This window comes from Trichosurus vulpecula, chromosome 4, assembly GCF_011100635.1.
Source record: "Trichosurus vulpecula isolate mTriVul1 chromosome 4, mTriVul1.pri, whole genome shotgun sequence".
Classification (NCBI taxonomy): Eukaryota; Metazoa; Chordata; class Mammalia; order Diprotodontia; family Phalangeridae; genus Trichosurus; species Trichosurus vulpecula.
This window is the reverse complement of record NC_050576.1, coordinates 221775320-221802935: the sequence shown is the minus strand read 5'-3', so window position 1 is coordinate 221802935 and position 27616 is coordinate 221775320. Positions and strand designations below refer to the sequence as shown.

The 27616-nt window shown below is 38.8% G+C and overlaps 1 protein-coding gene across 5 annotated transcripts in view; it reads left to right on the top strand.

The window, feature by feature from the left end:
- The window catches only part of TNRC6C (trinucleotide repeat containing adaptor 6C), a 186029-nt gene that overhangs the window by 82901 nt on the left and 75512 nt on the right, over positions 1-27616 (top strand). For all 5 annotated transcript variants that reach the window (XM_036754793.1, XM_036754790.1, XM_036754792.1 and 2 more), the window contains one exon: positions 15652-18255. In XM_036754793.1, coding sequence (XP_036610688.1) covers positions 15870-18255 — 2386 coding nt within the window. In that variant the 5' untranslated portion in view covers positions 15652-15869. The remainder of the gene's footprint in view (positions 1-15651; positions 18256-27616) is intronic.

Here is a 27616-nt window from a genome sequence, read left to right as displayed (position 1 = left end):
ACGTGTTTCATATTTCAAATAACACATTGTGCACAAGAAGCAGTACCATCTGTTTCAAAGTAGCCATGGATGGAAAAGTTTAGCCAGTTATTTTTAAAAATCAGTGATAATAGGTAGACAGGCCGTGTGCTTCATGGAGATCTGTGTGACTTTGAGACCCAGAAAAAAGACCCTAGTGGTAGAATACCCTGTGAAAGATTTATGGGACAGTATTCATAGGATGTGAAGGGACATCATGGCATAGAGGATGAGGCACTGAAATTAAAGTTGGGAAGACCTGAGTTCAAATTCTACCTCAGACATTTACTAGCTGTGTGATCTCTTTGCAAGTCACTTCAGCGTTCTGTGCCTTGGTTTCTTCATCTGTAAAATGAGAAGGTAGAACTAAATTACCTTCTTCTAGCTCTAAATCGAAGAGCATACGAGGTGCTGTTAGATTTTGATCTGCACCATTGGAAAAGAATATCCAAATTGAGAATCTCATCACTTGAGAAGGGAAGAGGATTGAAGTGAAATTTCATCAAGGTAAAGCCCCTTTTTTAAGCATTCAAAAGAATTGAAAATATTCATAAATAGATTGGAAGGAACCAGTGGAATGGGCAAGATGAAGTGAGAATAAGAACAGGTAGCTATAGCAAATTCCTAGAAAAGGTAGAAGCTTAGGCTTAAGAGCATTAATTGAAGAATTCAGTTAAGAATGTTCTAAAAATGCCCTAACTTCCTAGTTCTTCTGTCTACTTAATTCCCATGACTTACTCCTCCACTTTACCTTAGTAACATATAGAGATAGTCATCTCATATCCTTAATATTTCCAAAACTCTCAGATGCTCCATTCCTATGTTTGTGAACTCAAATTCATTTGGCTGATCCTAATTTTTTATCATTTCATTTTTCCCCTCTGCCTTATGACTCTCTAACCCTGTTCTTTGGCCTTTCTATGATCTCCAGTTCTCCTCTCCATGGTTTTTTCCCAAGCCATCGCCCTGCCCTTATACTATACTCCCTCCCCCGTCGTGACCTCTTGGTGGACCAATCCTAGTATTTTCCCTGCTCTCAAATCTCTTGTTCACGTCACACTAATCCAACCCCAACCCTAAGTTAACTCACACCATTTTCCTCTTTCACTACTACTCACGTGCTGCTTCAAAGGAGCTGGGGGAAATGACAAAACCACACTGATTGGATCCACTGCAAATTTATGTTACCTAATCTCACTTGGACTCTCACTGCAGCAAGGCCGTCTTTTTTGCGTTTCCCTAATCCATTTCCCTCTCCCACTCACCACAGAAGCTCTCCTAAACTTTTTCATCCTTCCTCAAGACTTCCATGACACCCCCATCCTCTCAATTCACACTTTACCAAAATAATGGAAGTTGTTTGTCATGAGCTTCCTCTTCTGCCCTCCTCCTCATCACACATCACTCACGTGTCTTTCTCCACTGTTTCTTCTTCCTGTCTCATGAAAAGATGACCCTTTTATTTTATCTTTTCATCCCTACTAGCAATTGTCCTATAACTCTCTGCCCCTTCTCAGCTAAACTCCTTGAGAAAACGTTCTATGCTCACTGTCTTCACTTCCTCTCCTAACTCTCTCTTCCTCACTCTCTTTTAAACCTTCTGTCATCTGACTTATGATTTCATTCAGCTGAAACTGTTCTCTCAAAGTTGCTAGTTATGTCTTAATTGCTAAATCTAATGGCCTTTCGTACTCTTCATTCTTCTTGACTTCACTGAAGACTTTTAACATTGTCAGTTACCCTCTTGTAAATACTTTCTCCTTTCTAGGTTTTTGTGGCATTGCTTTTTCCTAGTTCTCATGGCATCATTTTCTCCTGATTCTTCTCCCAGTTTGCGTGGCTGATCTGTCCTCTTCAATCTCCTTTGTTGTATCCTCATCTGTGTTGTGCCCAGATGTCTCTGTCCTTGAAGGCATTGTCCTGGGCACCCTTCTCTTTTCCCTCTGTAATGTATCATTTAGTGATCTCATCAGTTCCCTTAGGTTCCGTTATCACTTTTATGCAAATTATTCCCAGATTATCATATCCCATTCTTTTCTTCTCTCCTGATTTCCAATCTCACACCACCAATTGCCTTTTGGACATCTCAATCTAGATTGGTATCTCTAACAAAAGAAAATTCATTATCTTTCCCCAAAATCCCACTCTTTTCCAAACTTTCCTATAACTATGGAGGGCACCACCATCCCCTCATGCCCCCAGTGCCATTCTTGATTGCTTCTTTTCACTTAATCCACATTTCAAATCTGTGGCCAAATCTTATTATTTCTACCGGTACAACATCTTTTGTATAAATCCCTTTTCCCCCATTCACACAGCTACCACCTTAGTTCAGACCCTCATCTCCCTTCACATGTACTGTTGCAGTAGCCTCCTAATCAGTTCCCCTCCCTCCAGTATCTCTCCTCTCCATACTGTGCTCTATTCAGCTGCCAAAGTTTCTGCACCACAGTGCAGTTCTGAATATGTCACCACCTTTATCCATAAACTTTAGTAGCTCCCTATATCCTCTAAGATCCAATATAAATTCCCCTGATTGACTTCTTTAATTTATTTTTTTTATTTTTAGTTTACAACGTTCAGTTCCACAGGTTTGGGGGTTCCAAATTTTCTCTCCCTCCCTTTACTCCCCCTCCCGCCCCCCAAGATGGCATATAATGTAATGTAGGTTCTGCATTTACCTTCACATTGAACTTATTTACATAATAGTCCAGTTGTAAAGAAGAATTATAACCAGTGGAATGAATCATGAGCATCCTCACCTCCTGACTTTCCTTTCTTCAAGACCCATCTCAAATCCCACTTTCTGTAGCAGTCCTTTTGCTATCCCCTCTGACACCTTCTATTTTCAGTGTCTATCTTGTATGTACAATTTTTTGTGAGTTTTCTCCCTCATAAGGTCAGCTTCTTGAGGGCAGGGTTGGTGGGTTTTGGTTTTCTTTTTATCCCAGTAAACATTTAATAAATGTATTTGCTTCAGTTTTTTAGTGAAATAAGAAGACTTGGGAATAAGGAATAGATACAGAAAGGTTTGGGATAGGTCCAGAATGAAACTATGATATTTGTATATTAATATAATTTTTTCTCCCAAATTTTATTTTAACAGCTATAATTTCTGCCACTTTCTTCCTGCCATTAATTAACCTATAGGATAGATTAGAGCCTGCAGTTGTCACAGAATACAATTTTTTATAACATTGCCTTCCACACATTTGCATGCTTTTATCGCTTTCTCCCCTCTATCCACCTCCATTTCTTTCTCATATGTTAGTGCTTGCTAGTGACACAAGCACTGTTATTCAGCCCTGCTATAGGCCCTCATACCTAAAAATTTTTAATTTTTTATGTTACTTAAATTTTTTTAATTTTATTAATTTAATTAATAATTATTATATTTAATATTTATAATTATAATTAATAATAATAATTAATTTAATTTTTAATTTTAATAAAATTTTTATGTTACTTCCTTATCTACCTGTGCCTACTACCATGGACTGTTTGGGAGAAACCTGGGCAAGAGAGGTGGAAATACATTGGATCAAAAAGCACTATTAAAGACATAATTTCTTTTCTGTAACAGCAGTGCTCTGATATGACCTACTTGTTCTGGCAGTTTCATATGATACCCTAATAAGACAGAACAAAGTGAGGTTTACAGAGTTAGGGGACTGTGGGAAGATGAAGGAAGGGATGTTCACAACTAGTCGACTGTAATACATGTGTGAAGCAATGTCATTACCCATAAGTAAGTGTCTGTATGGAAAAAGGTAAAATAGCAATAGTCCTGGAGCAATAGTGATAAATATAGTTATGCAATAGGATATTTGCTTTGTGGGTTGAATTTAAAATATTAGTGTATTTCACTTATTAAAAATGGAATCCAAATGAAAGTTGTTAAAATTCCAATTGGAATTTGCAGCTTTCTAGTGAAGAAAATAAATAGCCTTATATAGGGTAGATATGTTTTATGCTAAGATACTTATTATATAATTGTAAGAACCATAGATCTAGAACTGTAAGAGACCTCTCAAACCATGTAATTTAAACCTCTCATTTTACAGATGAGGAACTGGGGCCCAGGGGCATTGCAAAGTCACACAGATAGTAAGGATTAATGTCAATTTGGGGCTTTGTATTAAATATAAAATTCTGAGTTCCATTGAGAGACATTTTTGCGAGGAGGAGGGGAAGGTGGGGAGAATAAGCTTCATAAGAGGCAGTGGATAGAAAGTCATCCTCAGAGCCAGGAAAACCTGGGTTTAAGTCCTACCTCTGATACATATTGGCTATATGACCCTGGCTAGTCACTTAACCTCTCTGTATTCTAGGCAAAAGTTTCAGAGAAGATACGGACTGAGAATTTATTCACCAGGGAGTTTCTTAACCTCTGAAATCACAGGTCCCGATCCTTACAAATCATTCACACTGATCTTTCAATGTACCTGTTTTTTAAGATGAAAGCTAGTATTTTTTTGTCTTAGCTGTGACCTGGTACTCTTTTCTCTTGTGCAGAAAATATCAAAATAACTAATTACATAGATGTTTTGTGATCCTGAACAATGGTCCATAAAAGAATGGACGGGTCGAACAGGCGAGCTGAGCTACATCTGAATTTGAGCTTTACAGTTGTAAGAAATTAATCTATTATGTTCAGTCTTATGATATGTAATCACCTGGTTCTAAAATATGCAGATTTATTATTATTTTTCTGATAGCTATAATTTGTTACCTATTTTAAGAAAAATACAGTTCTTGTTCTTGTAGAAAGAGATGTCAGATGGCAAAGATTGGTTTTTACATTTCATTTTCACTACAATTATTTATTTCAAATGTCAAATAAGATTGATGTAGCAAGACCAAAAAATCTTAGAGAAAGGATAAGTTAAAGCACACAGGGAAAAAGAGAAAAATAAATATATATACCACCATAACATATTTAGTGGTGTTAGAAGTTGGCTATGCTTTGAGAATCTAGAAGCTAGAAATCAAGTGGTTGTAGACTGTGCAGGCTGTCTTGCCTGCTTGAACTCACTGCTGGATATATCCACCTTGAATTTACTATTGAGTTACCTATAATCAGGCAAAGAAACATAAAACAAACAAGGTAGTCCTGGGGCCCATGATGTAACTGTCATGTAATCGCAGCTACCTTTCTGCACTGGAGAAAGGCCACTCCCTGCCCCCGAAACCATCACAGGAAGTCCCACTATTAAAGTCACTCCATTTTTAAGGTGAGTTGAGTGGGCCACTCCTCCTAGCTGATTGGCCAATCCTATCTTACCAATTTGTCACAGGCCCAGAAACCACTCCAAGTTTGCTACATCATCCTGCAGTGCCAAGTCCTTCAGTAATAAGCACATTTCTCCAAAGTGACCCAGGCAATCCAATGCACACTCCATGGGGAGCAATCCTCATTACAAAAGGGAAATTAATTAGTTAATGAACATATCTGATTGGCAGGGACTGATGCCCAGAAGGCAGTCAGAAATGCAATACAGGCCTGGAGGTGAAGGCTGGAGATAGAAATTTGCAGGTTATAGTAGCCAGTATTTGCCAAAGGAGTGAGTAGAGAGTTATGGGAGGAGAAAGCCAAGAACAGAGCCCTGGGAAATGCTCACATTAAAGGGGTAGGTGAATGAAAAAGAAACAGTATTCTTACATCATGCTATTTTTTTTTTACAAGCAACCGTAGATTAATGCTAAAGTAGCTTTTGGCATAATGTAAAAGGAAAGATTCGGATTTCTTCCAACCTTTCCTACCTAGGTGAAAGATATTTAAAAGAACAATCAGAAAGGTAGATAGAGAATTAAGAGAGAACAATGACCCCAAAGCCTAGGGAAGAGAGACTATAAAAAGGAAGAGGTAATCAGCAGTATCAAATGCTACAGAAAAGTTGAAAGACTACAAGACCCTTAGATGATGCAGCTCTACCAGTTGCAAGTGTCAGGAGTTCTGCCTAAATTGTGCTAGGCCCCAGTGCCATCATACTATTTGCACCTCCTCTTGTTCCTTATCTGTCAGTTGAGGCTGAAAACAAGGCCTCTAAATAACTAGCTGAAAAACAACATGATACAGTGTATAGAATACTGAACTTAAAGTCTAGAAGACCTGTGTTTGAAATCTATATTAGGTAAATGCTAGCTGTGTCATCCTGGGCATGTAATGCACTTTGAAAACCTTAAAACAAAATATGAAATTGAGATAGAAGTTTTCCTCTATCCTAGCCTTTTCAGTAGATGTTAGACATATTTCAAATTCAATTTAGAACAAATGTATACCTATCCTTTTCTTTAGCATCCATGTGTGAGAAGAGTGATTTTTTTCCTTACAAGCATTGCTTAAGCAACCCTTTTTATCAGAGCAAAGTGCTGGAAACAAAGTGGTTGTCCATCAGTTGTTGAATGGCTGGTAAAACTGTATATGGATATAATGGAATATTGTGCAGTATGAAATTATGAATGGGAGATTCAAAGAAACATGGGAAAGATATGTGTGAATTGATGCAGAATGAAGCAGTTAGGCCCAGAAGACCAATATACACAATGATTATAGTAATGTAATGGGGGGACTAGGGAGGAAATACTAAAAGGAAGCCAAACTCTTAAGTAATTATACTGTGTAATTATTTCTCTGGAATCTAGATCCCAGGGAACAAATAATGAAACATACCTCCATCCTTTGAGTAAACAGATAAGAGCTACAGAAGTAGAACATTGCTTATATTCTCAGACACTATCTCTATATTGGTTGTTTTCACAACTGTTTTCTTTGTTATAATTTAAAATTTAACAATTTGTATTTTAGTTTTACATATAGTAGAAAATGCTATTTGAAATGTATTTTTCACAGGACTATTTTCCAGTTTCCTCAACAGTTGCTCAATAGTGATGTCCTTTTCTAGTAGTATTCCTAGATTTAGTAAATGTTAAATCTTTCTAATCTAGTCTTCACTAACCAACATTACATTTTTTTACCCAGTATCAGATAATTATGATAGTTACTGATATAGTTTGAGATTAGAATGACACTCACTTTTTTCATTTTTCCCCCTCTCATTTTTTCGTTATTTTCCTTAATATTTTTTATTTTGGTATAGCCTTCCTTCCTACACTGCAGGCAGCCCACAGGCCACATTTTGGACAGCCCTGATATAGTATATATTGTATCGTTATTATAATTATAAAATAATTATAAAAATAAAATAAATCAAATTTATGTTAAGTATATTAAATTTTGTCTCATTTGATCCTCACAACAACCTTAGAGGTAGGTGCTATTATTGTCTCTATTTTACAGATGTGGAAACTGTGGCTGAAAGTGGATAAGTGATTTGCCCAGGGTCACATAGCTAAGATTTGAACCCAAGTTTTCTGTTTACTGAACCACTTATCCAAGATAGAGTTTGTAATAACAAAGAGCTGGAGATGATATGTTCAATAATTGGATAATTGCTGAATAAACTTTGGCATATGAATGAAATTATTACCACAAGTGATGAAATATAGAGAATTAAGAAGTACTTAGGTTGACTCATGTGAAATGATGCAGAGTATAGAAACCAGAGCAATACATACAATGTCTCCAAACAGTGTAATAAAAAGTTTCTGAAAAATGTTCTTTAGAGTAGTTTGGACATGTTTGGAGGAAAGTATGTCAAAACAAAATATCACCTTTTTTTAAAAAGAAAATTATATCCAGAGATAAGTCAGTTGAGGTTAGACATGACTTAAAAAAAGAAAAAGAATGCCTACAGTTGGGAAAATTATAATCAATTTCTACAGAATCTAAGAAATCTTAGAAGTCATCTAGTCCCAAAGACCTCCCAAATAATCCCATCACCATCATCCCGGACAAATGTTCATCCAGCTTCAGCTTGAAGATCACCAGTGATGAAGAACTCATTGAAACTCCCAGTTCCACTTTAAAACAGTTCTAATTATTGGGAAGTTTTTCATCAAATGGAACTGAAATTGCCCCCTTCAACTACCACCTGGTTCTGATCAGCTCCTAGTTGTGACTGTGGGACTAAGCAAAGCACATTTGACCTTTCTTCTACATTGGCAGGTCTTCCAGTATCTGAAAGGAACTATCATAATCTCCCTAAATTCTCTTTTCTCTAGAATATCCCTAATTCAGCTATTATCCTATCAGTCAATCAGTCAACATTTATTAGGTGCCTACTATGTACCAGGCACTGTTCTAAGCACTGGGCATACAAAAAGAGGCAAATTATAGTCCCTGATTTCAAGAAGCCTGAAAATCTAATGGGGGAGACAACATGCAAGCAAATATATACAAAAACAAGCTATATATAAGATAGGAAATTATAAAAAGAGGGAAAGCACTGGAATTCATTTTGTTGGGACTTAAGGGAAGCCAGGGATGTAGGTAGTGAGGGTTGAGGAGGCAGAGAGTTCCAGGCATGTGGGCAGCCAGAGAGAATGTCCAGAGCCAAGAGATGGAGTGTCTTCTTCATGGAATAGCCAGAAAGCCCGTGTCACTGAATTAAAGAGTGCCTGCTGGGGAGTAAGGTATAAAAAGACTAAAAAAGTCAGGAGGGGACTAGGTTATGAAGGGCTTTGAATGCCAAACAGCATTTTGTATTTGCTCCTGGAGGCAAGAGGAAGCCACTGGAATTATTTGAGTTGGGGAGTGACATGATCAACTTGTGTTTTAGGAAAATCACTGTAGTAGCTGAATATAGGATGGATTGGAATGGGGAAGAGACTTGAGGCAGGTAAACTCACCAGCAAGCTATTGCAGTAAGCAAGGTGTGAGGTGATGAAGGCCTGCACTAGAGTGGTGGCAGTGTCAGAAGAGAGAATGGTTTATCCTAGAAATGTTGCATAGTTGAGATTGACAGGCCTTGGCAACAGATTGAATATGGATGTTGAGAGATGGTGGAGAATTCAGGGTGACTTCTAGGTTGTGAACCTGAAGGACTAAGAGGATGGGGTTGCCCTCTATAATAATAAAGGTAGGTAGGAGAAGGAGAAGGCTGGAGGGGGGAATAATGAGCTATTTGGGACATTCGAGTTTGACATGTATACTAAAGATCCAGTTTTCAGGATGTCTAAAAGGCAGTTAGAAATGCAAGATTAGAAGTCAGCAGAGAGGCTGGGGTTAGGAAATGTACATTTGAGAATCATCAACATAGAGATGGTAATTAAATCCATGGGACTTGATGAGATCACCAAGTGAAGTAGTTTAGAGGGAGAAGAGAAGAGGGCCCAGAGCTCCATGCCTCTTCAGTCCTGGTCACCTTCTTCTGTTTTTTGTCTTTCCTAAAATATAGTGCCATAAACTGAAAACAGTACCTACAAACTTGAAAACCGTCGTGGCCTAACAAGGGACCTTAACTCCTTCATTCTCTATAGAATGCCTCCCTGCAGTCTAGGATTATATTAGTGGGCAATAGAGAGGGAGGCAGGCAGGAACTGTGTATACTGTCTCCCCATAGAATTAGCCTCTCTTCTAACAAAAGTGATTAAGTGAAACTGATGATACATCTTTGACATAGAATATATGACATTTGCCATTGCTAGTATCTCCCCCTCTACATAGAGAAATAGGTATATTTCATAATCAGGAGATATATTTCATTAACCGTCCTCTAGAAACACTGTATTATTGGTCTTTGTATTTAATCTGAGTCAACTTACTTTTAGTTTTTTCATTTGCATTATTGTTATTTGTCATGTTTATACTTTTCACTCTTCATTAGTTCACGCAAGTATTTCCATATTTCTCAGAATTCCTAGTATGTGTCATTTCTTGCAGTGCAATGATATTGCCCTATGGGGTATATCTCTCTATTAAGTCAATAAATAGTTGTTTCCAGCCTTCTCAGCAACCGGTAACTCACCAGTCACCACTATTCCTCTCTTCTTGCCCCAGGTATTCTTTTACCTGATGGCACTTGTGAGTCTACATCATTATTATTTGGAACTCAAGAAACTACTTTCTCTTGAGGTGGTCCACCTTCCTCCTCCGTGGGAACTGCCTCTTATTTTACTCTTAGTTCTAAATATCCAGTGATCCTTCTTTTATGCTGTCATGGTTATCCACCCTTCAACCCCCTTTCACTAGAGCTCCTTAAAGATGCTTATTTTATTTGGGAGATTTTCCTACTTTGTTATAATATTTGAATATAATCAGTTGCCTTTAATTGGTTGTTAGCACATTCCTGCCAGGCTGAAATGCAAACAGAAGCTGAACCACAAGCAGAAATTGGTTTATCTGCATGCTTTATCGTCCCTGTACTTCCCTGTCCTCTTAGGTCATTGAGGGACTGTCAGCACAGTGTCAGAGCAGTACATCGAAGAGGTAATGTGATTGATTGGAGGCGAAATTTGGGGGATTCAGTTTCCTATTAAGAGAATGTAGGGCAGCCAATGGGGCATTAAGTTTGAATTTACACAAGTTTTAGGCTAGAAGTTTTTAAAATATCAAGATCTCCCCCCCATGCCCCCTAATAATGCTCCCATTAATAGGGTTTGACTCTAGTAAATAAACTTTTTATACAAATAAATACATTAAGATCTCTCTGATGATTTAACAACCAAAATGAAGAACATGTATGGGGCGGGGTTAGGGGTGGGGGGAGTAGAATTTGTTTTTGTTTTTAAGATGAGTAGGATAAGTGTAGCTGGTGGTCTGGACCTGTGATATATTTACTTTAGGGGACACAAAGAGTATGTAGAATCTCCCACAACACTTGCAGACTGCCAATTTAGAGTCTTACAGTTGTCTGAGATGTCAAGAAATTGGATTTGAACCCGAGCTCTTTCTCATTCCAAGTCAGCCTTCTATAGTCATCAAATATTCAAGGGCCTTTCCTAGTGTCTTCTCCATCTACATCTTGGTAATCTCATCACCTTATGCAGATGACTCCTACATCTAGATACCCTGTCCTAGTATCTCTCCTAAACTCTGGTTCCCCATCACCACCAGCCTACTGTACCTCTGCACCTTAATGACCCATGGCAATCTCAGTGTATCTAAAACGGAACTCGTCTTTCACCCTAAATTTATGCTTCTTCCTAACTTCCTTATTTCTGTCAAAGATTTCACCATCTTTCCAATTACCCACATTCATAACCTTAGGATCATTCTCAACCCTTTCTTCTTCTTCATACCCAAACAATTGCCAAGTCTTGTTCATTCCAACCTCATATCTTAAATTCATTCCCTTCTCTCTACTCACACCACAACCACCAGAGTTCAGGCCCTCATCACCTCCGACCTAGAATATGGTGATAGGCATTAGGAATTTATCAGGTACTACTCTGCTAAGCACTGTATACTGTATACTTAAGTTATACAAAGAAAGGCCCCCCAAAGGAAGAAACAAAAAACCCCATTCCTGTTCTCAAGAGGTTCATAGTCTATGGAAGAGACAACATGCAAACAACTATGTATAAAAGATCTATAAAGGATAAATCAGGGGTAATCTTGGAGGGAAGGCACTAAGTTTAAGGAGGACAAGGGAAGGGCTTCTTGCAGAAGATGGGATTATAGCTGAGACTAGAAGTCTCTTAATTGGTCTCCAGTCTCTCCCCCCTCTCCAATCCATCTTCCATTTAGCTGCCAAACTGATAAAGCACAAGTATGACCATGCCTGCTCAAGAAGCCTCAGTGGCTCTCTGTTGTTTATAGGGTGAAATACAAATCCTTCCATTTGGCATTTAAAGCCCTTCATAATCTGGCATCAAATTGTCTTTCCAGACTTGTTTAATGGTATCTCACACAGACACACAGAGACACACAGAGACACAGACACACAGACACACAGACACACACACTCTCTCTCTCTCTCTCTCTCTCTCTCTCTCTCTCTCTCTCTCTCTCTCTCTCTCTCTCTCTTCCAGCTAAACTGGCCAACTTGCTGTCCTCTGTATATGTTGTATTTGTCTCCAATGCCTGGAATGATTTCCTTCCCTTTTTGCCTCTTGGAATAACTATCTCTTTCCTAGTGCCACCTCATCTTTCCTCATCTCCACCTCGGTTATCAATGAGTTCCCCCCCAACACCCTGAAATCACTTTGTTTACATTTTGTTTTCCTCTCTAGCGCATGTAAGCTCCCTGTCATTTTTGCCTTTGTGTTGAACTGTTGTTGAACTGAATTAAATTCAACAAATGGGCATCAGGGCCCCTGTTATACTGGAGCATGATTGAGGAAACTATCAAACTTGGGAGTGTTAGCCAAGAAACAAAACATAAGATTGGTACCTTTGTTCTAGGGAGTCAGTATCTGAGATCAGAAAATCAGCATGTACAAGACCAGTGAATAGGGGTAGTGATCTTTGAGCCTGGAGTAAAGTGATTTTTTTCAGTCTTTTATCATATTACCTGCCCAAAGCTCACAGATGTTTGTTCTTAGGAGGTCAAAACCCAATGGCAGTCTTCTGTAGTGGAAACACCCCTGGACTTGGAGTCACAAGTCTTCCTGGCCATGGGCAAATCGCCTCATTTATCTTTTTCCTCATTCTTAAAATCGAGGGGATAATAGTTAAGCTACATTCTTTGCACAGTTTTATAAAAAGCATTTTATAAACTAACAAGTTATATAAATATGAGCCTCTATTATGAGGAAGAGTAGCAATAATAATATCTCCCATGCTTGATAGAAGCATGATAGAGGTGCTGAGGTTACCTCGTAGTATTTCCTCTTTCACTGAGCTTTTTTCCTTATTCTCCTTTAGAACCCTTGTTTTTTCTGGATAGCTACAGTTGGAGCATGATTGTTGCAGGAACGTGAATTGTACCACAGGATCCATTTGAGTTAGACCTTTCTCCGTATTTTATCAAAATATGGTGCTGTACCCAGATCTCTTTGAAGTCAAGGATTTGTTGCATATGATAGTTCTCCTGTTCCTATCCAATCACCTGAGTAGACTCCCATGGAATAAAGATTATTTGATAAATCCACCCATGGAATGACTTGTACTTTAGAGTTTCAAGAAGCAGCTTGGTCTTCTAAGAACAGCTAAATCTTGTTTACTACAGAAAATTAGAATGTTGCTTGGAATTGTCATTCTGGGCCCTTTTTATACTTGATTGACATACTTCAGCTGCCAAATGACTACTGAACTGGGTGTCAGGTGTCCCAAGTATTAATCATTATCTACATTACTGATTATCTCTGTAAGTATTGCTGAGTAACTTAAACTGTCTTGGCCTCAGTGCCTCTTCTGTAAAATGAAAATGTTGATTTAGATCATTTCTAAGACTTCTAGGTTTAACATTCTGAGATTCCAAGTCAGGTTTGTGTACATCCCATCTATCATCGTCAGGCTGGTAAATTCAATTTAATTAAAGTGTGTTTAAGGAATAGTCATCCTATTAGGACTATAAGAAGCTCCTCATTCACCCTTTATTTCGCCACTAGTAGACCATGATGCACCAGTGTAGGTATCTAAGAGGACCTTCCAGTATCATATTAACTATATATGCCCTAATCAAGAATCAGAAATAGCTCCTACCTTCAAGGAACTTAAAACATGCACATAAATATGTATGTACACAATACATACAGAAAGTATATGCAAGATAACAGTATCAACATCTATTATCTAGCTGCTCTAGCAACTGGGAATGGTGACAGGGAAGGGGGCAGTTGGCACTTGAGCTGAGTCTGGAAACAGCCTTGTACATAGAAAACTGCATTTAGTAGAAGGGGTATGGTTCTTGCTAGAACAAAATGGTTCATTTTGATGAACAAGCTCGTGTGCTTTTAATTTGTATATTTAGCACAATGCCTGGCACATAATAAGTGCTTAATAAATTCTTTATCTATCTTAATGATAAAACCACAGAGTTTAGAATCAGGAGGCCAAGGAATCTAACATCTTTCCTTGATGTGGCCCTGGTAGAGCCGCACTTCAGCAGTGACATATTGGAAGGTTAGAGAAGATTAAAGTATATAGAATACTCAGAATAAATTTTGGGATTTTAATACAGCCAAGTTTTTGATTAGTGTAAATGATGAATTCTCTAGAAGGATAAAATGTATTTGTATTTACATTATACAGATTGTATAATTATGTAAAATGTGATCATTGGTTCCAGACCTATGGAAATGTGCTTTTGGAATTCAAATAATGCAAGTACTTCAAGGGGGGATTCACTATTTCCACCAATGAGACCAGACTATATTGTCATGTAGACTAAACAATTACTAATTATGTCAGATAAAAGTAATAAAAACTTTGTCGAGTAGCTCTGGCTATGCATCTGTCTTAAAGATACCAATATTGCTTAATATTTTTAAGCATAGTTCTTGAATGCACAGCAAATATTAAGCGCACAGTAGATAGAGAGCTGGGCCTGGAGTTCAAATCTGGCCCTCAGACGCTTACTAGCTGTGTGATCCTGGGCAAGTCACATAATTTCTGTTTGCCTCAGTTTCCTCAACTGTAAAATGAAGATAATAACAACACCTACCTTAAAGAGTTGTTATGAGGATCAAACAAGATAATATTTGTAAAGCACCAGTACTTACTCCCTTTTTCTTCCCTTCAAGACACTAAGGATACAGAGGTAAAAAGAAGTCCCTGCCATGAGGGATTTTTGGTAATTGATTGATGTCTGATAATTAACAATTAACCAGAAAAAACAAAGAACTTTTGTGCAACCTGAGAAATGTAATATAAAACGAGGGAAAAGAAATTTTTTTACCTGATATGTGATTTCATTAATTCAAGAAATTCCCTCAATCAGTGTAGATCTGTAGTTGCTCTGCAACATATAATCTTTCAGAGTTGTCAAAGGTCCTGAGAGGTTCTCTGTGACTTGTGTAGGGTCACACAGCCATTAGGTATCATAGACAGGGCTGGAATTGAAGCCTACCTGACATCGAGGCCAGTGTCTTATCCATTGTGCAACACTGCCTTTCAGTACAGAAATTAGCAGTTTTAAGTCACAGGTTGTAACAAGCAGTTACATGGTCACAGTGTAGAACAAGTCTAGAAGACTTTCATTAAGAGATTTACAGTATTGGTTTTCAACCTAAGGGCTATGGAGTTACTGCAAGGGATCTGTCATCTGACCCATTAAAAATAAGCAAACTCACCCTCTGTAGACTGAGTAATATCTCTCATATTCTTATTTTACAAATTTACATAGGTACTATTGAATACGATAAAATACATATGCATTCAAAAGACTTACTAAATTCATAGTACACTAGTACAGGGCACCTGAGTTCAGATGTGACCTTAGATAGCTGTGTGAGCTTGGGCAAGTCACTTAACCTCTGCTTGCTTCAGTTTCTTAATCAGTAAAATGGGGGTAGTAATAGCTACCACCGGAATAATCATTGTAAAGCACTTAGCACAGTACTTGGCACAATGTAAATGCTATATAAACATTTGCTATTGTTATAGTAACTTTTTATCATCTTTTTCTCTGTGATTACAGCAAGTAGGATAAACTACTACTATGGGAAACGGACGTCATAAAATTTTTTTCCTTTAAAAACAATCAAATCACTGATTTATAGCGTTTGTCATTCATACTCAAAAATCTCAATATCAGAAATTCAGAAGTCCCCTCGACAGAAAACAAAAGTTGGTTTACTGGTGTCATCAAAGAAGCCTCATTTTGAATCTTATTTAATCTTTTTCAGATCTCAGTCACAGTGGATTGGTAGACCATTATGAAAATTCCCACTGGGGACAGCAGCCTACTTTTAGAAGTGAAGCCAACTGCACCTGGGATAAAGTGATAATAGATAGGACTGACAAGGAGGCGTGGCCTTCCATTACACTAACTGAGACCGAATCTGCTTCAGAATGTACTACAGACATTGACTCTGCCTCCAGCTGTGGCCCAGAGAACAGTAGCATGGCTACAGGGAGTGCCCACGGCAACTTCACTGGACATACAAAGAAAAATAATGGCAATAACGGCGCAAATGGAGCACTCGTCCAAAGCACTTGTAATCAGAGCGCCCTTGGAGCGGGCGGAGCAAACGGCAATGGAAACTCATCCAGAGTGTGGGGTGTGACCACAGGCTCCAGCTCTAATCTCGCTCACTGCTCCATCAGCAGTGGGGATGGAAAAATGGACAACATGATTGGAGATGGTAGAAGTCAGAACTGCTGGGCTACTTCCAACTCAAACGCTGGCATTAATCTGAACCTTAATCCTAATGCCAACCCAGCCGCCTGGCCTGTACTTGGACATGAAGGAACTGTGGCAACAGGCAACCCTTCCAGTATTTGCAGTCCGGTCGGTGCCATAGGTCAAAATATGGGCAACCAGAATGGGAACCCAACAGGCACTTTAGGTGCTTGGGGAAACTTGCTGCCTCAAGAGAGCACAGAACCACAAACGTCCACTTCTCAGAATGTGTCTTTCAGCGTACAACCTCAGAACCTTAACACTGATGGACCAAATAACACTAACCCTATGAACTCTTCACCAAACTCTATCAATGCAATGCAGACGAATGGACTGCCGAATTGGGGGATGGCTGTTGGTATAGGGGCCATCATCCCACCCCATCTGCAAGGCCTTCCTGGTGCTAATGGATCATCAGTTTCTCAAGTCAGTGGGGGCAGTGGTGAAGGAATTAGCAGTTCAGTGTGGGGGATGTCCCCAGGTAGTCCTGCCACAGGAAATAATAATTCTGGGTTCGGTCAGGGGAATGGAGACACTGTGAACTCAGCATTAAGTGCTAAACAAAATGGATCCAGCAGAATAGATCCAGCTGTGCAGAAGGAAGGGAATGGAGCAAATGCATGGGATTCAGGGCCTCCTGCTGGTCCTGGAGTTCTCGCCTGGGGAAGGGGCAATGGCAGCAATGGTGTTGGTAATATGCATTCTGGAGCTTGGGGCCACCCCAGCCGTAGCACCTCAAGTGGTGTGAATGGGGAATGGGGAAAGCCCCCAAACCAGCATTCCAATAATGACATCAATGGGAAAGGAACGATGGGGTGGGATAACCCTAGTGTTACCAACCAGAATCCTGCCATACAACAGGGCAATGAACAACTAAACTCTTGGGCCAAAGCTGGCACTTCTGGCACTGCAACAAGTGAAGGAAGTAATGACAGTTCTGGAAGTCAAAATGAAGGAAGCACTGGGAGGGAAGGAGCTGGAGAGAGCCGACGGAGAGATAAAGGAATTATAGACCAAGGGCAAGTCCAGTTGCCAAGGAATGATCTTGACCCAAGAGTACTGTCCAATACCGGTTGGGGACAGACTCCTGTAAAGCAAAACACTGCCTGGGAATTTGAGGAATCCCCTAGGTCTGAGCGAAAAAATGACAATGGGACGGAGGCCTGGGGTTGTGCAACTACTCAGCCTTCAAACTCAGGGGGGAAGAATGATGGGTCCATCATGAACAGTACAAATACCTCTTCAGTATCTGGGTGGGGCAACTCACCCTCTGCTGCTGTTCCAGCAAATACAGGTTGGGGAGACAACAACAACAAGGCACCAAATGGCCTCGGGGGTTGGGGGGACTCAATAAGCTCTACTGCTGTCAATAATGCTGCTGCCAAAAGTGGCCATGCTTGGAGTGGGACTGTAAATCAGGGGGACAAATCACCTACCTGGGGTGAACCTCAGAAACCCAAATCTCAAAACTGGGGAGATGGACAAAAGTCCAATCCAGGCTGGACTTCAGGGGGGGGAGATTGGACAGATTCGTCGTCTGTCCTTGGAAATTTGAATGATGGAAAAAAGAGTGGATCAGGATGGGATACTGACAATAATCGATCAGGTTCTAGTTGGAACGATACAAGATCTGGGACCAGTGGATGGGGTAGTGGCACAAATGCTAAAGTTAATCCAGGTACAAATTGGGGGGAGTCTTTAAAGCCTGGTCCCCAGCAAAACTGGTCTAATAAACCCCAAGACAACAATGTGAGTAACTGGGGAGGAGCTGCTTCTGTTAAACAGACTGGATCAGGATGGGTTGGTGGGCCAGTGCCAGCCAAACAGAAGGACATTAGCGAGGCTACGGGTTGGGAAGAACCTTCTCCTCCCTCCATTCGACGTAAGATGGAAATCGATGATGGTACCTCAGCTTGGGGTGACCCAAGCAATTACAACAATAAAACTGTAAACATGTGGGATAGAAACAATCCTGTAATCCAGAGCAGTACCACAACCAATACCACTACCACCACCACCACCACCAATAGCAACACAAACATGGTTGAAAGTCTACCATCACACCAGTCAAGCACTCAGCTCAATCGATCTCCGCTGCTTGGTCCAGGTAGGAAGAATGTTTTATACTCTCTGAAAATAGAAAATGTTTTTCATCTCAGTACATATAGTATGCATGTACAAATATAGTGTGATAAGTATTAAAGCCATTTGTGAAATACAAAGAATTACAGAGATGCTTATTAAAGTTTACCAACCAACAAAGTTAATCAGTAGAACAGAACTCTCCAGCTGGTAGGATCATTAGCTGACTAGTTTATGAGGTCTACCCTACAACTGTCATTCTCCTAACCCTCTGTAGATAATATTAAGTCTTTTGAAAAACACAAAGTAGATCCCTTCAACTAAAGTTTAAGAATATTACCACAATAAAATATTTCATTTGTGTAGTTTTAGTGTCAGTTTACAGATATCTTACTTTTTTGTTCAAATAAACTGACCACAGAAAAATTACATGGATTTCATACAACTAGGTGTTACCTTTTGACTCTTGAAATAAAAATCATATGTTAATAGCAGCAGAGCCCTTGGTACACTGGAATTTTTTCTCTAGAATTCTGCAATATCATGGGATATTTTCCATGATTTAGAACGCTGGTGTTAAATCAGAAACATCATGTTATCTATTATGTATCTATATCTATTTGTTTTGTTAAACATTTCCCAATTTTAATCTGATTCTAGCAGCACTCAGCAATTTTGCTGTAATGTATTTGATACATCTTATCTAGAAAACTAGTCAATCATAGAAATTACCAAGGTGATAACAAGCTATATTTGTGGACATGCTCATCTGAATAAGAAAAATAGATTCTCTTTTATTCAGGAATAACAGCAAAGTTATTGAAGAGAAAAGAGTAAAATAATATAATTATTTTTCCATCAATATTATTGAAGAGAAAAGAGTAAAATAAAATAATAATATTTTACGTTTAATTGGTTCTCAGCAATGATTATAAAAAGCTATGTACTAAGCCCCAGAGAAATTGTGAAAAGCATTTTATGAACTTTAAAATGCTATATAAATGTCATATTGTTTAATTGTCACAGTCCAGCACTCTACATCACCTTACCTCTTTTTCTCCAGGCCATGTAGAAATACCATCTTCTTCTATATATCTGAAAGTTCTTTCCACAAGAAAATCAAATGCCAACAAAAATATTTCAGATGAGAGAGTTAGTTAAGGTTTTTTTTTTATTTGTTTGTTTTACAAGGCAAATGAGTGTTCTTAAAGAGAATTTAGCTCTATAGTCATTTTTTGAAAATATTCCCGTTTGTATACTGTGGCTAACATTTTAATCTTAGTGGATTTACTATATTCATTTGTCCTTAAGGGCACAGGTTAGGACAATCAGACCAAAACTCTAGAAATTGCTAAACAAAAAAGACTTTCTTATGTTATATTAAAGGAAATGGCATTATGGCACTGCAAAAAATTAATTTGCTTTGTTTGAATTTAAATTATATTAAATAATACATTGTACATTTTCATTGTTAAATTCCCATGTCTTATAATTCCTTTGAGATAGGACACTATTGTTAGTAGCAGGTGGCAGTGGATTTTATTAATCTCCTGGTACTTACAATGAGATTTTCCACGAGACTAAGCACTAGTATCAATAGTTGAGCTCTTTACAACTACTACAGGGACTCGGCAAGTCCTGACTTTAATCACTACAGAGTTGTTTGACAAAAGAGCTCTTATTTGTCCTAGTGCTGGGATGAGGTTTCATAACCCGCTCTATATGCGTTTTTTAAAATGCCTAGTTTTATTTATCGATACTGATGAGGTACAGAGTTGATAAAGTTGGTTCAGGTGTGAAGGAATTCACTTAGACAATTTTCCTCTTAACCAAGGGAAGCTTTATGGACACAAATGCAGCGGGCTAGCCCTGGAAGAAGGATTAACAATTTACAGAGGAATCAAGTCTTAGGTTTTTTTTTTATAAAGGCAAGATAAGGGAGATGGGAAAATTTATGACCCGGGATGAGGGAAACAAGGAATTTTGTGGTCCAGGATGAGGGGAAAACTTTGTGTTATTGCAAGGTAAGGGGAAGAAACTTTAGGCTCAGGAGGGGCCTCACAAGGTACTGAAAAAGCAACCCTTAATATTAACCCCTTAGGGCACCTTTGCATCCACATCAAATCAGTGATATTTTTGTTTTTCTTTTCATTGGTTTTTTAGAATTTCTATTCTTGTGTTTCATTGGGGTTTTTTGATTAGTTGGGTTGCTTTTTTAGTTGCAAATCCAGTTTATATAAATGTTCTTCCAAATGTAATTTTAAATAAAGACTGTTTACAGGTCCATAGGAGCCCATTAACTTGAGCTCTAATGAATAAAAATATTCATTGGTCACTCATTGCCTTTCAACTAACTTCTTTCAAGGAGATGCCCTAGATCAGGAGTTCTTAGCCTTCTTTGTGTCATGGATAATCTGGTGAATCCTGTGTACCGCTTCTCAGAATAATGTTTTTAAATTCATAAAATACGTAAGATTACAGTTATCAAAATATTAAGCAAACAAGTTCATGGACCCCAGGTTAAGAACCTAGTGGGGCAGAGCCAAGATGGCAGCTGGAAAGCAGGGACTAGTGTGAGCTCGCCACCGAGCCCCTCCAAAAACCTATAAAAAATGGCTCTGAACCAATTCTAGAACTGCAGAACCCACAAAATAGCAGAGGGAAGCAGGGCTCCAGCCCAGGACAGCCTGGATGGTCTCTGGGTGAGGTTTATCCCTCACAGAGCTGGGAGCAGAGTGGAGCAGAGCCCAGCGTGGGCGGCGCGGACCAACCAGACCAGGAGCCGGGCGGAGCGGGCTCTAGCACCCTGAATCAGTGAGCTGCAGCAGTTACCAGACTTTTCAACCCACAAACACCAAAGACAACAAAGAAGGTTAGTGGGAAAAGCTGCTGGGGACAGAGTTTAAAAAGGAGTTCGCAGTTCGGCCAATGCCCCAGGGGCAGCGGAGTTGGAGCAGCTACAGAACTACAGCTGCAGTTGCTTCCGCCCCCAGGTCCACCTGGTGGGAAAAATTAAGTGGCAGATCAGAGCAGGAATGAAGAGCCTGCTGAAGATCTAAGTCCAGTCCAGGTTGGGGGTTCTTGGGGAAGGAAGAGTGCTGGTGTGGCAGAGCTGGCGCATCCCCCCAGGCTTGGAACATAGTTCTTTTAACTCTACAAGCAGTCATACCCCGCTGAAAAACTCAAGGGTCAAGTTAGTTGGCTGGGAATATGGCCAGGCAGCGAAAAAGCACCCAGATTCAGTCTCAGACTCTGGAATCTTTCTTTGGTGACAAAGAAGACCAAAACATACAGCCAGAAGAAGTCAACAAAGTCAAAGAGCCTACAACAAAAGCCTCCAAGAAAAACATGAACTGGTCTCAGGCCATGGAAGAGCTCAAAAAGGATTTGGAAAAGCAAGTTAGAGAAGTAGAGGAAAAATTGGGAAGAGAAATGAGAAGGATGCGAGAAAACCATGAAAAACAAGTCAATGACTTGCTAAAGGAGACCCAAAAAAATACTGAAAAATATACTGAAGAAAGAATCCCTGATCTAGGTAAAACTGGGTTTTAATCATTTAATCTAGTCTGTTGGAGTACCTAAAGCCACCCTCATACTGTTGGTTTCTGGAATTCTTTACCCAGCCTAAATTGAGGCTTTGTACTGAAATTGTTGCTCTTAGAAATTGAAGATAAATAAAGAAGAACTGCTCAAGAAACAGCCTCATTTCCAATTTCATTCAACTGAAACTACTCTCTTCAAAAATTTACCAGTGATGTTTTAATTGTCAGATCTAATGGCCTATACTCAAAATTCATTCTTCTTAGCCTCTCTGCAACATTTGCCAAAGTTCTCCTCCTGGATATTTTCTCTTCTTTGGCTTTATTTGAGAACTCTTGGTTCTCCTCTCCTCTGTTTGCCTGCTTCTTTGCAATCTCCTTTGCTGGATATTCATACATGTCATGTGTGATAGTTGTCTTTGTCACCAAAAGCTCTGTCCTAGGCCCTCTTTTCTCTCTACATTAGCTCAGATGATTATCTCATCAGCTCCCATGGATTCAAATATCTCTATGATCAATATATCCAGCTCTGATTTCTTTCCTGAACTCCAGTCCCATAACACCAGCTGCCTGTTGGACATTTTAAACTAGAAGTCTCAGAGGCATCCCAAACTCAACATGTCTAAAACAGAAGTCATTTTTGGCATTTTTATCCCCAGCAGCTAGCATAATACTAGTATATAATAGGTGCTTTTATATATATACATATGTGCATACATATATATACACATACACACATATATACACATACATATGTGTGTATGTGTATATATATGTATATATGGAGAGAGAGATTAATCAACAAGAGATCAATTTCCCTGGATGCCCACCCCTCTTCTGAACCTCACTTTTATTCTTGAGGGTACCATCACTTAGTTCACAACCTCAGTGCCTTCCTCAACTCCTTACTCTCACCCCATATATCCTTTCACCTTAATCACAATTCTTATATAGGTCCCAGTCTCTTCATTCATGCAGCTACCACCTTAGTTCAAGCTCTCATCGCTTCTCACCTGCTCTATTACAATAACTTTCTGATTGGTCTCCCTGCTTCAAATTCCACCCCACTCCAATGTATGCTTCACTCAAGAACCAAAACCATTTTCCTGAAGTGTAGGTCTGACCATGTGTCCTATCATGTTCCCATCACCTTCCTCCCATCCCCTAGTAAATTCTAGTGGTTCCCTTTTACTTCCCAAAACAAGATAATTCATCATTTAAAGCTCTTTACAACCCAGTTCTTTCCTATCTTTCCAGACTTTACATTTTAGTCCCTTCCACGAACTTAATAATTGAGCCAAACTAACCTATGTGCTATTCCTCACGACACATTCTACTACTCATTATACCACCATGCCTAGAATGCTGTCCCTACCTCTGCCTCATCTGACTTTCTTCAAGATTCAGCTTAAATTCCAAGAGTACTCTCTTAATTCTTCCAGCTTCTAAAGCCTTCCTCTCTAAAGTTATCTCCTGCTGACTCCAGGTATCTTGTATGCACCTATTTACTTACATAATGTCTCACCCGTTAGACTATAAGCTCCTTGAGAACAAGGATTGTTTGGGCCTTTCTCTGTATCCCCAGCACTCAACCCAGTGCCTAGCATAGTTATGGTTCTCCCACATTATCAAATAAATAATCAAGCAAACAGACAAAAACAAACAGGCTATTAGTGAGTTCTTTAAGTTATTACCTATTTAAACTCAGAAGACTGAATATATGCAGGGTAGGGAAGAGGGAGTTGGATATCCATGGATTTCCATGAACATTTACATAATACAAAAAGGAATTTTTGAATTTCACTGAGGAATCAAACCAGTAAGCAAGATGATACTGTCAGGAAATCATAGGTGAGGCTTATCTGGCAAAATTATATGAAAGTAAAATGTTGCTAATACCACATTGCATCGGTATAACTGAAGTATGCTACTTGTGATGAGCTAACATTTATATGCCCGGCACCGTGCCACACACTTTACAATTACTATCTCATTTGATCTTCACCACAGCACGGGGAGGTAGGTGCTGTTATTATCTTTATTTTACAGGTGGGAAAACTGAGGCATACAGAGGTTAAATAGCTTGCCCAGAATCAAAAGCTAGTAGGTGTCCGAGGCCACATTTGAACTCAGATCTTGCTGGTTCCTAGCCCAGTGTCCTACTGCAATACTACTGTCTTAACTACCACACGAGACTTCCAGTTTTTCACTTTACTAACTAGTTTTTTTGGCTTGTTAGAAATAGCTGACACTATTCTCCAGCTCAGTTCATAGCTTATTTCTTCAAAGTTGAATATTTTTCAGTTATTTACATAATATTATAGCATCATTTTTTAATTTAGCAAACCTTTGTTGGCATACTATTTGCACAACACTGTGCTAGGGGTTGGAAATACATAGATACACAATTTTGTCATTGAGTAAGTACATGGATAGTATAGTCTAATGGAAATGATAGGATATAGCTTGTGTACAAAGTAGAATTAAGAGCAAAGTAGAGATGCTAGTCAAAAACGTTTATGTTTACTGCCTACCAGGCACTGCTAAGATTTGGGGATATGAAGCTAAAAATGATACAAGAATGTTTTGTCATGTTAAATTTAAAGGAAGAGAAAGAAGTCGACAGGCAGAGAAGTAGAAAGGAAGACATCCAAGGAGCGGGGAGTGAGGAGAAGGCCTGTGCTGGTATGGCAGTAGGCACATGCAGGGTGAAATCAGGCAGCAATAGTAAGGTGGTTGGATTAGAGCGTATATGGAGTCAGAGAGTAGTTTGAATTAAAGCTGGAAGGGTCAGTTGCAACCGGGTTGTGAAGAATATTTAAACGTTTCTATTTTCTTCAAAAAACCAATTACTTGAGCAGAAGATTGACGTATTAAGGCCTATATTCAGAATTTTAATTTCTCATCTTCATGAAGTATGGATTAGGGAGGACAGAGACTGGAGGTAGGGAAACTAGTGAGAGAAGGCTCTTACAATAGTACAATCAAGAGATAATGACAGCAGTGTGAATGAAAAGGAGAGTCAGCCTTTGCTAAAGAACAGCTGACAACTTGGCAACTGACAGAGTGAAAGGTCGAAGATGATCATGAGGTTTTGAAGCTAGATGACTGGGAGAATGTCAAGAGAAATAGGGATGGATGTCTTGATATAGAAATTATAAAAACTTTAAAAATTTGATCTAGAAATGAAGTTTCCTTAATAGTTGGTTTTTTGGAGTGTTTTTTTGAAAGGGAGATAGAAAAATCCTTTCAAGCACAAGCAACTACAAATATATTATTATTTGATAATTTACTGTGATGATTTGAATATGGGCTTTTATAATTCTCTTAATGCTATTTCTTTTTAATGTAAAGGATGGCATGAAAATAACAAAAATACAATCTTACAAGTTCCATGGGCATCTAAGAATTAGAACTCGGGTTAACCGACACTTTTACTTTCTTATTACTGTTTACGGTAGACCAAAGAGCAAAATCTATTTAAAGTGGACATAGTCTTCCTGTGCAAATTTAAGAGAGGTAGTGTGTTCTGTGGTACCAAAGTAGCCATTCTGTAGCATATGTCCAGAATTCCTCATAGTAGCTGAAGCTCAAAGTTGTACAGTTCCCTATAAACTAACCTGTATCTCTGTCATTCTTTAGGTAAAAGAATATTGCCAAAAATAGAAATGTCTGCAGGTAGAGTGATGTAAGATCAGAAAGCCCTAGCTCTGTTGCAATAAGGTTCAGCTGTTCTCATGGCTCAGCTTCAGAGCTAGATCCCATTGACCTATCCCAGCTAGCAGTCACTATTTTAAGCCTCCTAACTAACCAAAAATAGAAATGCTGCACTATATCTGTTGCAGCTTGTTTTTTTGTAGGGCAGGAGGTTGAAATGAGAGGGAGAAGTGGGGAAAGGAAATTCAGGTGAGAGGTGGATTGATGAGCTTGTTTATATACATAAAAATGCGCTTAAATTATTTTCTTTTTCAACACCCAAAAGTGTTTTTGATCCTGTTTGTTTTAATTGCACAAAGAATAATAAAACTGTGATTATTGGTATCCTATAATCAAACTTCCAAAGTAGCAATAATAAAGGTCTTCTAAAATGGTCATTAAGATTTAATGCAGCTTTTTTTGTAAAGTTTTTAATGTCTAATGCTTAGAAGGGATATTGGTCCACCTTCACACACATTGGATACTTTAATACATGATGGGAAACTATACATGTGTGCCCATCCTGTACAAGTATTATCCATGTCCTCTTGGATATGGGGATCCACCTTTTTGGACTTTTTTCATCATAATGACATTCATTATGCTTCCTTTCCACTCCATTTTTTTATTCATAATATGACTTCTTAAACTTCCTTTAGGCATCTTAGCTCAACTTGTCCAAAACAGAAATCATTATCTTTCCTCCAGAACACTCTCTTTTTCCTGACTTTCCTATTATTGTCAAGGACATCACTTAGGTTCGAAACCTTGGTTTCATCCTCAACTTCTCACTCTCACCCTACATATTCGATCTGTTGTGAGATCTTGCCCTGTTTTCACATCTGCCCTCATAGCCGCTGCCTTAGTACAAGTCTTTGTCACCTTTCATCTTGACTATTCCAGTAGCCTTTTAATTGATCTCCCTGCCTCAAATCCACTCCAGTCCATCCTTCACTCAGCTGCCCAAGTGATTTTTCTTAAAGCAAAGGTTTGACCATGTCATTAACACCACTCAGCTCCTGTTGACTCCAAGATCAAATATAAAGTTCTCTGTTTTGCATTTAAAGCCTTCTAACTTTCCATTTTTCTTATCCCTCTCTGAGCATTCTACATTCTAGCTCCACTGGTATTATTGGTGTTCCTAGCATACAACTCTAGGTCTGTGACTAGGACTGTATGCCTTTGTATTGGATGTCATACCCCACATTCCTAGAATGGAATCCCTTTTCACCACCACCTCTTAGCTTCCCTGACTCCCTTCAAGATTCAACTCAAATGAGACTGCAGGAGACCTTTGCCTATCCTCTGCTCCTAGTGCCTTACTTCTGAGATTGTTGTTGAGTAGTTCATTCATTTATGACTCTTCATGACCCCACATGGGATTTTCTTGGCAAAGATACTAGAGTGGTTTGCCATTTCCTTCTCCAGATTACTTCCCATCTATTCTGTATGTATCTTGTGTGTATCTATTTTACATGTTGTCTCCTTCATCAGTATGGGAGCTCCTTTATGGCAAGGACGATGTTTTTGCCTTTCTTTGTATTCTTAATGCTTAGTACAACACTTGAACATAATAAGCACTTAATAAATGCTTGTTGACTGACTGACTGTTGTAACCTACCTTTACTCACCATATACATCCCAGTTATTCTTTGGATAATCCTTATTCTCTGGCCTTTGCAGTCTTAAGTATTCCATGACTGGTAGCCATACACCAATCAACTCTTGGCTGCAGGCATTTTCCCCATGCCTGGAATGCTCTTCTGCCTCATCTCTACCTTCTGCCTTCTATTTTGTACATTCTGTGATGATTCTAAGTGTAATTTCTTGATTGTCCTTGGTGAAAAGTTTATAAATTAACAAAAAAATCATTACAGGTTTTTTTTCATCCGTGCATTGTTCTTCTGGCTTTATCCTTATGCACCCTAAGGAGAAGTTAACTTGCATCTTTCTGCAGGCTTTCTTTAAACTTTTTTTCCCTCTACTGTATCTCCTATGACACATTAATACTGATAATCTTCTAAAACCCTCCTAAATGAGATTTTACAAACAAGTTCATATTCTAAATCATCTCTTCCTTTGTTTTTCGTATAACTGGCAAGGAAATCAAATACTTATTATTGGAAATTGATTCTTTTTATAATCACTGTC